Source organism: Phocoena phocoena, chromosome 8 (assembly GCF_963924675.1).
Source record: "Phocoena phocoena chromosome 8, mPhoPho1.1, whole genome shotgun sequence".
Lineage (NCBI taxonomy): Eukaryota > Metazoa > Chordata > Mammalia > Artiodactyla > Phocoenidae > Phocoena > Phocoena phocoena.
The window spans coordinates 49,109,548-49,123,945 of record NC_089226.1 but is presented as its reverse complement, the minus strand read 5'-3'; the positions used below and the strand labels follow the sequence as shown (position 1 = coordinate 49,123,945).

Here is a 14,398-nt window from a genome sequence, read left to right as displayed (position 1 = left end):
CAATTCACCTCCCCACAGCCTCTAATTTCTTGCCATTGGCATCTGTGATAGGTCCATGAGATGATCAACAGCTACTCCTGACTCAGATATGCATTTAGCCATAAGGACATTGTCTGGTCTGCTGTAAGATGGTAGCTATGTACTTAAGGGACCTAGAAGTACCAAAGATTCCTTTATAACATTTAACATTTATGACATATAACATTTGTTTCATAATAAAAGGGGGGTAGTGGCATGTCTGAATTTGACTAACATAACCTGTTTTTTCTAAAGCAATGTAAATAATAAAGGAGAGGGGTAGGATAACTTATTGAAATATTAATGTGTGTTTGGAACTTACTATGTTTTTTCTTCCCCAAGTTTGAAGCAGCTATTCTGTCAGTGCAATGAACTTATATTTGACTATATTCCCTTGGCTCACTGGAGACTTGTGATACAGGAGGGAAAGCAGAATTTTCCCAAAGAAATGCTCTTCCAAGTTTTTGTTCTTCAAAAGTCTGAGCTCCTAAAGGATTGATGTCCAAGGAAGAACTTTAAGAGGAGAAGTAGGCAAGATAGGGCCCTACTATCAGGTGTAATTTGATTTAAAGAAAATAAAGTCGTGTGCCATTTAAAAAACATGTGTTTGTAAAGTAACATGCATATCTGCTATAGGTGTATTTAAATAAAAATTCTAAAATTTTAATTGTAAAATCTAAGCACCATTGAACAAATTCTGTGATTGGTTAACTCTTGCTCAGGGGCAATGCCCTTTCTTGGGCATATTATCACTAGTATTGTCGGTGATTTAGTGTCACCCAATGTTTTTATAAAAACTCATCCTATGGGAGAAACGCCTGACCATGTTTTCTTCTAATGTGCTCCATTTTGCTTTTATTTTTGGTAATATGATTTTTCTGAAGTCAAAGACATAATGAATTTAAGTCAGTGGTTCTCAAACTTGCCTGCATCACAATCATCTGTGAGGGCTTTTGTTCTATTTTTATTTTTTAAATTATGGAAACATTTAAGTTTTGCAATGCTACATGCATTTTAAAAAATCCAGTTACTGACAGAATTTCAAAATATAGATCCTATAAGGATATTTTGCCTCCAATTTGCATATAGAATGCTTGTCTATATTTCGTTGTGAATGTCTGAGTCATTTTGGGTTGCTAGAACAAACTACTATAGACTGGATGCCTCAACCAACATTTTTTTTTTCTCACAGTTCTGCAGGTTGGAAGTTTGAGATCAGGGTGCCAGCATGGTCATATTCTTAGCAAGTGACCTCTTCCCGGTTTACAGAGAGCTGTCTTTTTGCTGTGTCCTCATAATGCAGAAAAACAGTCAGCTAGCTTTCTGGCCTCTTTTTTTTTTTTTTTTTTTTAATATTAATATCCCAGTTCTATCCCTGGACACACAGATTCGGTAAATCCGGGGTAGGACTCAGGACTCTGTGTTTACAAAGGTTTCGCAGGTGACTGATTTGTTGTGAGAGTTTGGAACTAGTTTTAGACAGCAGACCTTTTCTTTCTGAGAGAGTTATGAAGTAGTCACATTTTGAGTTGCATCGTCTCTTTCAGTACTATACAATACAGGTATTGCTTTAAAATTTTTTGACTTGGTAATATTCAGCTGATAAACACTAGTATCTGTAGAGTGTAAGTATTAAGTTCTTTTTCCAAGGGACGGTAAGGAGTTCTACTCTTCTTTATTTCACCAGTGAGATACATAAAATTTAATTTTTTTAAGCAGAATTTAACCGAATATTTCTCTCTCAGCTACAGAACACAGTGGTTCTTGGGAAGATCCTACTTTGATTTAACTGGGGAGACCACCTTCTCCCTACAAGCTCCTCCTCACTTGTAACTCCTCCTATCTCCCTTTAGTCCTCATGATTTTAAACTCAGCATAACGTCATCAGGGCTACACTCAGCATTACATGGATTTGCATACATACTGTACGTGAAACTTCATCCGACCATCTATGGTCCAATTTAATGTTATACAGCAGGGGTCCCCAACCCCCGGGGGTAGGAACCGGGCCGCACGGCAGGAGGTGAGCGGCCATCGAGCGAGCAAAGCTTCATCTGTATTTACAGCCGCTCCCCATCGCTCGCACTACTGCCTGAGCCCCGCCTCCTGTCAGATCAGCGGTGGCACGAGATTCTCATAGGAGCGCGAACCCTCCTGTGAACTGCATATGTGAGGGATCTAGGCTGAGCGCTACTTATGAGAATCTAATACCTGATGACCTGAGGTGGAGCTGAGGCAGTGATGCTAGTGCTGGGGAGCGGCTGCAAATACAGATTATCATTAGCAGAGAGGTTTGACTACATAGAGACCATAATAAATTAACTGCTTGCAGACTCATATCAAAACCCTATCAGTGAGTGGCAAGTGACAATGAAGCTGCATCTTACGGAGCAGACTGGACATAAGCAACACACTTCGGGTGTCACTGTCTCCCATCACCCCCAGATGGGACCATCTAGTTTCAGGAAAACAAGCTCAGGGCTCCCACTGATTCTGCATCATGGTGAGTTGTATAATTATTTCATTATATATTACAATGTAATAATAATAGAAATAAAGTGTACAATAAATGTAATGCACTCAAATCACCCCGAAACCATCCCCCCACCCCATGTGTGTGGAGAAATGGTCTTCCATGAAACTGGTCCCTGGTGCCAAAAAAGCTGGGGACTGGTGTTGTACAGTAAAGCCGTGGAATTAACACTACCCTTGGGAAGTGGGAAGTCTCATCATAGGTGTTGCTCTGCATATACTTGATTTCTGTGCTCAAATCATGAAGCTATGCAAAAGCAATCACTCCATTTACTTAAGTTTTAGGATGCCTGCATAGTAAATCTGAGTATTTGAAAAAGTATATATTTGTGTTTACTTAACATTCTAGAATTTTTAATTTTAGAGTTTTCAAATTAAAAATCAGGGACTTCCCTGGCAGTCCAGTGGTTAAGACTCTGTGCTTCCACTGCAGGGGGCACGGGTTCAATCCCTGGTTGGGGAGCTAAGATCCCGCAAGCCGTGTGGCACGGCCAAAATAAATAAATAAATAAATAAATAAAAAACCAGTTTCTTTAACACAGACTTTCCTTTTTATATAACTTTAATAGTTAGGCTTGGTTTTGAATAAAGTCTTCTTAATTAGGATCTCTCTATATATACATGTATATATTTTAAAAGAAATTGAAATATAAAGGAAACATCACTAAATCAACATAAAGTCTCAAAATCTGCCCTTTTAAGGCAAGTGTAAATATAGTATAAGTCTAAGTATTATTAGGCTAGCTGGAAGCATATTTCCCTTTTGTTCACTTCCTAATCTCATTGCCCCATCTCCAACCGGCACTGCTATCAATAACTGCAACCGGTCCTATAATCACCATGGTGTCCTGGACTATAAGTCAAGACTAATAATAATAATAATAGCAATAACGGTTAACCTGAATGCAGCTTATTTTGTGCCAAGCTCTGTTCCAATTGTTTTACATAGATTACTTCATTGAATCCTAATAATAACCCATGGTATAGGCATAGGTGGGGAAATAAGCACAGAGAAGTTACATAACTCATCCAATGTCAAACAGCCAGTAAGTGGTGAACCCAAAGTTATTATGAATCCAAAATCTGAGCTATTAACCAAGATGCCACCCTGCTTCTGGACTCTGGGTTTTGGATTTGCCACTTACTCTCTATTGTTACAGGGGAAATTTGGCATCTCTGTCATCTCAGATTCTCAATCTGTTAAACAAGTATAGTAACATCTCTCTGCTCATTTTGTATGGTGTTATAGGAACTAAATGAGAAACAGGAAAGTATCTGGGCAGTACTGGACAGCTATCAGGGTTTACCAGTTCTGCTCTACATGCAGAGCAAGGCCTCACATAATTGGCTTTGAAATCTCTGGCTATCACATTTATTTCAGCTCTTTCATTCTGCCTTCTTCCCCTGTCTGAACCTGGTAAATGAGACTTTAGAAAAAGATTAGGGGGAAAAAAACATAAAACAAAATATCGAGCAATACTGGCTCAGCGGACAGAGTTTCCATGTAGGACACAGTCTGCATAATAAAGGACTCACACGGTTCTACTTCAAGGTCAATCTAATTTAAAACGAGACCTAGGATGAGGGTTGATATTTAGATGTTTATACTCAGAGACACATATACTCACGGGGACAGCTAAGTTCTTTCAGGGAGGACTTAAAATGTTCATTAAAGCAACCATAGAGGGTCTGGTGTTACAGCCAGAATGAAAGGCATTAAGGACTCACTGACCCCCCACCTGGTAGTGCACCATGCAGAAGGCCTCCCTTCTTTCTGAGCAAAACAGATTGCCTCCCCTGAACAGGTTGTAAGTGTTGCTGGGAGGAAGCAATGACATAAAACTTTAGTTTTACCTTTATGGACAAAAGAAAAACCAGAGAGAGACTAATTTGAAGCACAGAGAAGATTCTAGAAATCTTAAAACTAATACTGCTACCCATGCAGTACAGCAAAAAGAGCCAGACGTTGGAGTCAGTTTGAATCCTGATCCTGTTCTACACCAACTGCGTGACCCTTGCTAGAGGGGTCAAGGATATGGATTCTGCAGCCAGACTGAACTGTATTCAGATCTCAACTTTGCTACCTACTATATGAAGAAAAACAACTTAGTGGAAATGTATCATATAATAATAATGATTATCCCTCTGTGGTGTGAGTTTTTCTTTATATTTTTGTTACTTTGTAACTTTTCTACAAATACATATTACTTTTACAATTAGGGAAAATATTAACACTTTTTGGAGAGAAACAGTCGAAGAGGGGTATAAAGCAATAAAAGGGGCAAGAAATAGATTAAAGATTGAAAAGGATGTCTGGAGAAAATGTATGAAGGCAGTATTTTTAAGATGTGTTTACTCAGATATAGCTTGCTTCATTATCTAGATTAAAGAAATTACCTAGAAGAAAAAGTGAATGATGCAACCCAAAACGTATGAAATTCATGTCTATATTATATAAGAACATAAGTCTTTGAAATGCAATAATTGTGTGCCACGATTTTCTTACATTTTTTAAAGCAAACATCACCATTAACACGGTAGCCTTCCCCACAGTAGCAAACGCCACAGGAGGGGGAAGGAGTCCCTCAGGGATGGCAGTGCTGTGCTGCATAATTTTCAAAGCACACACCACATGTGGACAATTAAGAACCAGCTGTCTTCTGTCTACTATTACTTTATTGACACCTGGATGTGAAAACAAACTCCTAGAGGAAGAGGCTTTGTCTACTTGTTTTGAATCATAATATACACCCTGTTTCAATGTCACAAGATAAGGGCCAGAAATAAGTTACACATTGTGTTGTGGTAGTAGTTAACTTGCAATTTAAGGGGCCTGGAGTCAATTAACAGTCCATTGGTTCTACACGTGGTGCTCCAAAATTTTCCGTTGCCCACCATTAACCCTTTTTTTTGTCTCAACCAGCCCTGGAGGCCAAGGATAAATTCATTCTATTAAAATGTAATACAGCATCGATTAAACAACTATCTATTTGAATTTTACATCTATAATAACAATAGTCATAGATGTGCAATAACCATCTTCCATAAAATTATAAGGCCTTGTTGTATGTTTATGTCTGGTTATTAGGTACATACAAAATGACAAACACCTATAAAAGGCTGTCTTAAAACTCCCATGACTGTTTCATTTTTCCTATCATTAAATTAATTTCCCTGACAACAAACAGCAGCTTAACATGTTTTCCAATACATATTTGGATATCTTCCTTTGATTAAGATTCATCCCCATTAGCATAGCCACTCTCTCTGTTTCTAGCAGGATAGCTCTATCAATCATGCCTCACAGTTTATGTAAGTAAACCTAAATGGTTATGTGGAGCCACCGTCAATAAAGACAAAACTCTCCTGGAGGCTTCCGCTAAGTGGGTTATCCTCCATCTGTCTCACCTCTTTTGTCCCAGTCACCCCTTCTCATTACTATCCTTTGCTTCAGGACAGATATTATAATGCCAGGCGGGATCCCCACTGCAGAAATCAGGCATGCAGCACAGAGCAAAACAGATAACTGAGAGACACTGTTGATGCATCTCTGACTTGGTTAAGTTCAAGAATGCCCTTTACAAACGCTGTGAGGAGTCTGATGCCATACTTTGCAGAATTTCTTTGAGGGAAAAGCTACATGGTGTTGGTTGTTGAGTGCTACTATGAATAATATATGGCAAAATCAAGAAATTATCCAGAGGATAATTGTATCTGGCCACAGAAGCCAGACTGATAGACTAGTTTTTATCATATTTGGTTCCACTGAATCCTATATTATATTTTCAATGAAGAGGGTAATAGATACTCATTGTGTTAATAAAAATAAAGATCCTTAATAAAGCATTAAGACTATAAGACTTCTGTAATACAATATTCTGAGGTGTGCTGGGAGATAAATTAGTTGAGAAAAACTTATATGTAGATTTTGTTTGAGCGTCTGCATACCCTTGTTGGCTACAGTTCCATTCCACCAAAAAATGATTTTATTTGTGGAGTAGTTCATCTTAAACCCTTGTTTTAAATGGTATTAACAAGAGGTAACATTTATCAAGTGCTTACTTTTTTTCTAAGAACTTTACATGTGTTAACTCAGTTTCTTGTCACAATAAGCCTATGAGGTGGGAAGTATCATTCTGCTCCTTTTAAACATGAGAAAACGCAGGCAAAGCACAGTTACATAACTTGCCCAAGGTCACACAGCCAGGAAGCGGTCGAGGCAGGACCCTGAGCAGGGTGGCTCCAGGGCACACCCACCTGAGCACTGTGCTGCCCAGATCCCGATTCTAAAGCAGGCACAGTTGTCTGCCTAGGGCACACCCAGTTCTTTTTTCCTATACTTGGTTAATGGCAGGTAGGAAAAGATTTCTTCCCTATGTCAAAAGAAGGACCTTCCAGTTCATCCAGAAATGGTTTTAAGTCATTAAATATAAGTTAAAAAGAAGAGAGCCTAGAACAGGACCAGACTTCACTGATGGAAAGTGCTGACATCCTTTGAGAACCTGTCCCTAACGGAGACCACAAAACTTGAGATGTAATTAAGAGGTGGTTTCTATAGCACAGAGTTAATAACTGACATGTTTGTGTAATTTAGCTCAGTGCTTCTCAGAGTTGGGTATTCACCCGCAACTTGGGGCTTATGGTATTTGCCAGGGACTTAGTATCCCCAGAAAACCCGTCTGGTATGTTAACTTTACATTAAGACTTCGAATAAAAACAATTAAATTTCTAATCAAAATATTTCCACATTAAAGCAAACAAGGATATCTCCCAAAATTTTATGACAAAACATAAGACTTTGTATGTTTCATGCTTGCACAGAAAGCTTCATGTTCTACCCCAGATCCTGAGGAGAACAAATTCCTTTTTCAAAGCCTAAGGGCATGTGGGTAGCAATATTTGAGAAACAGTGATTTAGCCTCTAACCAGTTCTGATCCACAAACTTAAACACCAAGGAAAACAACAACAACAGTGGCAAACACTTATGGTGTTTCTGAAAGCTTACTCGACAGCGAATAAAAAGCGTAGAAATGGCCAGTAGATCAGCCTGACTGAAGCAGGCCTGTCCCTCCTGTGCAAGACGGCTGTTGAATCTAGCTCTAAAATCTAGCTCAGATTCCTGTGCCCCTCTTCTCCTCCACTGCCATCTGTTCCCCCAGCCCCAGCTGTCATGATCTCTTCCTTTGTTTCTTCAAATGGTCCCTGACCTGCTCCATATACCAGTCAGGAGGGTTTTTTTTTTTTTTTTAAATAAAACATAAATCAGATAATTTCATTCTCCTGGTTGCTTCTCTTTAATAGATTCTCAAGGCACTTAAAATTCAACCTACACTTCTTCATCATTACCTACAAAGTCCCACATCATCTGGCTGCTGACTCTTCCAACCTAATTTGTTGCCATGCTCCCATTAGCTCATCTCTTCCAGCCAAGCTTGACTTCCTTATATTCCTGGAACCCACAGAACTTATTTCTGCCTCTGGGACTTTGGCTTTGCTATTTCCTCTTCCTGGAATGTTCTTCCTCTGATCTTTAGATCACCACTTTTCTTCTTTTTATTCAGGTCTCAGCTCATATCCTATCTCCTCAGAGGGACATTCCCTGGCTGTCCTCCTTTACACTGTTCTCTTCCCCAAACTCTGTCTATGGCATATCATACGATTTTATTTTCCTTATAGCACTTTTTATCTATAACTCATTTATCTATATATCTCCTATTCAATACACTAGAATGTAAAGTCCCTAAGGGCCAGAGCCTTGTCTGGTTTGTCCACCATTGTAATTTTGTGGCTAATAACTGCTTGACACATGGTAGAAGCCTGAATATTCACTGAATGGGTAAATGAATGAATGAATGGGAGAAAGAGAAAAGAACTAGAATACATTTTAGATACTATGTCCAGTAAACTAATGTTCTATAATTTGGGGAGGGAAGAGGGGAGGCAGACTCTAGTCTGATGGGTTCATATCTATTTAGTAATAAGGGAGTCAAACTGAATATCACAGTCACAGTTTAGAGTGGTCCTTGAAAGTTTCTGGAGACAAGAAATCTTTCTTGAGACTTTATTCGGCTCTTGCTTTTTGCTCAACCAAATTATGTGAGGGAACATTACACAGAGCCAGTTAGAAAGACATCTGGGTACAATAAGTTCAGGTCCAGGTGAACCTGGTTTTTAAACTGGGAAATATATTGCTCACGGTGATAGTTAAGGCCCTTGGCTTTCATGACAGCATTTATCGCATTCATAGTTTGGGAAATTAAGTCCCCACATCTTGAAAGAGAAATTGTACTTTGCATCCTCAATTTTTTTTGGTTTCATTTTAGTATCAATGATTTGTTTGTGTATCCTGAGAATACTTAACCAGATAGTGAGGGTGTCTGGTTTGCATCTCTTCTAGGTGACCAGGGAAGACTTGGCTCAGTAGAGAGGGGATCCATAGTTGCAGCTAATATACAAAGTGGGTACTGCTCACAGGTGATCATTGACTGATTATAGCTTCTTACTCCATCATAAAACAATGAACATCAGCTTAGAGAAAGAGAAAGAGAAAGAGCACTGGACTGGGTGTTTGAAGACATGGGTTCTAAATCTGATTCTACTACTTACAAGTTGTGAGACCTAGGGATAGCCAACAAATCATGTTCGGCCTCGTGTTTCTTACCCATCAAATGGAGGAAGATTAGACTCTATAGTCATTTATGGCCCTTCCAAATTTGACAGTCTATAATTCTATGAGCCAAAAAACCATCTCAGCGTCATTGTAACAGCTTTGTTTCCCCAAAATTGTATTTTGTATTTACATAATAATAGAGTAAAAGAGTATTTACATAATAATAATTTTGACTTATAAGAGCCTCAGTAGGGTTTCTACTAGGAGAATTTCATCCAAGGCTTTTTTGTTTAGGCTTCCTTTCTCTAAATTGAGGAAAAACAAAATTTCCCAGCTTACTCGGGTACACATTTCCTTAAATAGTAAAAGAGATTTAAAACAATTCCAGGTAAGCCGTTGTAGCATTCTTCTAATCAAAACTCTTTTTAAAATTCTTACTGTATTTCCCAAGAAAAATGAATATAAATCAGGAAGATAGGAAAATATTATGAACATTTGGAACAAAAGACTGCCAATTTGATATAATTTTATAGGTTGTTGGAAGGTACCCATTTCACAGAAATGTTTCCCTGTCAGCCCCAGTCCCATCATTAAAGATTCATTCCCTTGACTTACTATTTTAGGAAAATGTAAAGTAGGCCCCAAAGGTAAGCTACTATAGCACCTTAGGATAATAATAATTTTATATAGCTCTCTAAAGATGACAACTTTCACACATATTATCACATTAAAACCTCACAATTCCATGAGGAAATCTGAGGACCCAAATCTACAGATGAGAAAATCAAGACTCAGGAGATTGAATGACTTGTTCAGGGTTATCTGGGTGGTAAGCGGTAGTACCAGCCTCCTGATACAAGCCCAATCCCCTTTACCCAACATCTCTAAATAAAAAGAGACTGTATGAGATGGTGGGTTGGAGGGATGGGGGTGAGGACTTTGAAGACAGACCCGAATTCAAATTTTGATTCTTCTATTTGCTTGCTGTATGATATGAGAAAATTACTTCAACTCATTTTTGTTACCTGTAAAAATCAACACTAAGAATATTATATAAATAATATCAGAGCGATAATGTATATGAAAGCACTTAGCGTAATAGTGCATAGCAGTGATCTTTTTGTTTTTACTACTCTATGTATTTCCAATCTTATGACGAGGTTGCAGATGAGAGAAAGGATAGAAATAGACAACTTAAAGGTAGGTACCATTTTTCTTTATGAGCCTTGTATTCAAACTATAACAGGAGTGTTCATTTTATTCTATTTCACATTCTTCCTTGAGTACGCATGTGCTGTCCCCTACCATGAGTCCCCTTCTTGATCTCTTGACTCCCTGATGAATGCCTACACATTTTTTCAAGCTCAAACACAAGAGTTATCTCCTCTTTAAAACTTTATTTGATGTCATAGGCTTTTCCTGTGGCATTCACGGAAAACTCAAAACAATTATTTATAAATATTTACCAAGTGCCTCTCTGGTGCTGGGGAACTCTGCTAGGGCAACACGAGAGCACTTCACTGAACTGATCTAATTTTGTTTGTTTCTGTTAGTAGTTCCCACACTTTGGGATTTTACAGTACTTTTACATTTAAAAAATGAGGACTAATATAAAGTTGCCAACTTTTCATCTTCTAGGTTAGGATATAAGTAACTGCCATTGACTACCATAAAAGAAAGGCCATTTTGACACCAAAGTATAAAATCTCAGGACTAAAAATATACATATAGGCTTTATGGGAAACTTCATGGAGGGGGTCTGCATCATCAGGGAATAGGTACTGGGGGATCCACCGGTTCCACGTATATTTTTGTCCCAATTTGATAGTTCTTAGAGATGTTGTTTCTTACTCCATTTTGCATCTCTACTGCAGTACCCACTGTCTGGTAGGACGTATTCAATGAATATTCATGAATAATGCGGTGAATATGCCTCAGAAAATATTTATCTCTGAGACCTGTGGTAATGACTTATAGCACAGAGCACCTGTGAGAGGATACAGCGGTGGTGAGGATGTGAGGGAGGTGTCTGTGTGTTTGTGTGTGTAAACTGATATAATTTATTTCACAAGTTTCCCAGGCACCAGACATTCAGAAGATTTTATGCAGAGTTATGGGATTGTCCTGTCAGAGAGCAAGGAAGGAAGCAGGCAAGAAGTAAGACACTGAGGCATATCACTGTAGGAAGAAATGAAATCTCTTCCCCAGACACCATCTGAAATATTCCATGCGAATAGGTAGATTGAGAATTATAATGAGTATACCCACAGCAAACAGATAACATTCATTTAATGTTCATTATGTATCAGGCACTGTTATAAGTTCTTTGCAGGTATTATCTCATTTAATCATTACAACAACCTATTGAGAAAGATTTGATTACTCTCCCCTTTGTAGAGATGAAGAAACTGAGGCTTGCAGTGGTTAAAAGATTTGCCCAAGGGCTTCCCTGGTGGCACACAGGTTTCTGACCCGGTCCGGGAAGATCCCACATGCCGCTGAGAGGCTGGGCCCGTGAGCCATGGCCGCTGAGCCTGTGCGTCCGGAGACTGTGCTCCGCAGCGGGAGAGGCCACAACAGTGAGAGGCCCGCGTACCGCAAAAAAAAAAAAAAAAAAAAAGATTTGCCCAAGCTCACACAGTCAGCCAGTGGTAGAAGTATGTCTCAGACTGCATCTAATTGTCTTCAGAGCTCTTCAAAACTCTTGGGTCCCTTTCTAGCCACATATTTTTTTTACGATGAGAACAGTTTTACATGACTTGGTTTTCATTTTAAAAATAAGGAGAAAATTAACATGTTTCTTCCTAGCCAGAATTTTAAAGCTGGCAGGGCACCCAGTTTTCCTACTTAAAAGCTGTGTGCCCACAAGCAAATTCCCTAACCTCCTTGAGCTTCAATTTCTGCATCTCTAAAATGGGGATGACAGCCCTTCTTTCTGTGTTTTGGAGAGGATTAAAAGGATAGTGTAAGTAAAACAGCTAGCAAAGGGCCTGGATTATGAATGGGGTTTAATAAATTTTAATTCACTATGGGGCCTAGTAAGATAAAATGACATTTTCAAATTAAAATCCTATCAAATATTGGCGATAGGATGAGAGCAAATAGATTATTGCTCTGGTGAATAAAGGTGGCTATGTTTATACAATCTTCAGAGAAACATGAGGATTATCTTTGCTGCAGCCTTCATTTTAATTAAGAGCAGAGAGATTAGACATATCAGCGTAGGAAGAGGTTTATATTTGATTTAAACCACAGATGCACATTTGCTGCATCCAAACATTCCATTCCTTGGCTAAAGATGTAACAAGCCACTTCAGCAAACCTGAAATTGCAAAATAAATGGAAAATGCTTAATCATTTAAAAAGAAATAGGAAAGGAATGAAAAGACCAAAGCACACACGGGCACCAGCAAGGAAAGTCAAGCAGCAGGAAGTCTCCTCAATTTTTTTAAAGGCTGACAAATGACTTCAGTAGACAGGCAGGATATAAAACTAAAGGATCCATCTGTATCGCTTTTCCACACAAACATTTTCAGAAAAAAAGTGTACATATCCGTATGCAATCTCATCTTGGGTAAAAGTTTTTCTCAATGAGAAAAGCAAGTTGCAAAGCAATGTGTAAAATACAAACTTATTTTGTAAAAACAATGTCAAACCCCACCTACATCTGAGTATGCTTTGTACACGTCTGTATGAACACAGAAAAGGTATGAACGGTTCAAGCCAGAATGCCACACTGGGAACCTTGCCGGGCTTGAGGGAGATTTTTGTTTCTTGAAAATCTTTGCATTACCTCACCAAATGCAGTGAGCACGCATTACTTTGGAACAAAAACATTTAAAGATAAAAAAGAAAAAATGTACCTTTCCTATTATTCATCCACCCCTTCATTCATTCATTTGTTCATCATCCAAAAGTTACTTAATCCTGACCAGTGACCATGATGTAAACTAAGTTGGTCTTCTCTGAACTGTCAGACCTGACTTTTTCAGAGGCATGCCAGCTAAATTTAGTTTTTTTAAAAACACTAATTAATTTATTTATTTTTGGCTGCGTTGGGTCATTGTTGCTGCGTGCGGGCTTTCTATAGTTGCGGCGAGCGGGGGCTACTCTTCGTTGGGGTGTGTGGGCTATTCATTGTGGTGGCTTCTCTTGTTGCGGAGCACGGGCTCTAGAGTACAGGCTCTGTAGTTGTGGCGCACAGGCTTAGGTGCTCGCAGCATGCGGGATTTTCCCCGACCAGGGCTCAAACCCGTGTCCCCAGCATTGACAGGCGGATTCTTAACCACTGTGCCACCAGGGAAGCCCTAAATGTAGTTTTGTTTTGTGGGGTTAGCCATGTGGTTCTGTGCTGTGTCCTAAAATCCCGTGCTGTTCCCCTTTGAGACTGAGATATAGTAAATTCAAACCATTTGGAGTTAATTTCACTCCTTTCCTTTCCACCTGTAGTTACTGCACTCGAGGGAGGACTGACTGAAGCCTCAGTTCCAGTGAATTGTGTGTAGCCGTTGGTGGCAAGAACATGGAATTTAGAGTAAAAAAAAACCTCAGAGCTTTTCAGTTCTGACTCTTCTACGAACCAGATATGTGGTTACAAGGGGACTCGTACATACTGCTATGCTACTTCCTTCTTTCTGAACCTCAGCCATCTTCTGTCTTTGAGTAATGATACCTATCTTACAGTATAGCTGTAAAGCTCAAATGTTGTTAGATATCGAAAGTCCTAACAGATTGCAAGGTGATGGCTGTGTGTCTATTACTACTTCTCCACAAAGAATTTGCGGTTTTTGCTCCCAACAGATGACAATGGACACATGTTTATAAGTCTCGGCAGATTTCCACTTGAGGTGAGACTATCATAAGTTTGAATGGGGCTGAGAAGCAACAGCTGCCATGTTAGGCAAATGCAATTTCTTCCTTGTAATGATCGCAAACCCAATTAACCAAAAGCATATCTGACCTGGTATAATCGTCTTCAACAAGCATGTGCTTTGGAATTGGTGAGTACCTTCCTGGAGAGATGGGCGGCAGGGAGGTTTTGTATTCTAAAGTGCCATTGTTGCCAGAGAGAAGATGGTTTCCCATTGGTGGAGAATAAGCTAAGGGGTGAAAGAAAAGAAAAGAAATCTGTTATGTGGCTGATTCAATGTGTCATGCTACAGTTCTGTTAAAAATAGAAAGGCTTTGCTACCCGCTAAGAATTTTCTGATCCTTCAAGAGGAGGGAGTTGCTGTTTG

General features: G+C 39.1%; 1 protein-coding gene across 11 annotated transcripts in view; it reads right to left on the bottom strand.

Moving 5' to 3' along the window:
* The window catches only part of DLG2 (discs large MAGUK scaffold protein 2), a 928,219-nt gene that overhangs the window by 500,196 nt on the left and 413,625 nt on the right, over nt 1–14,398 (bottom strand). For all 11 annotated transcript variants that reach the window (XM_065883319.1, XM_065883310.1, XM_065883311.1 and 8 more), the window contains one exon: nt 14,122–14,260. In XM_065883319.1, coding sequence (XP_065739391.1) covers nt 14,122–14,260 — 139 coding nt within the window. The remainder of the gene's footprint in view (nt 1–14,121; nt 14,261–14,398) is intronic.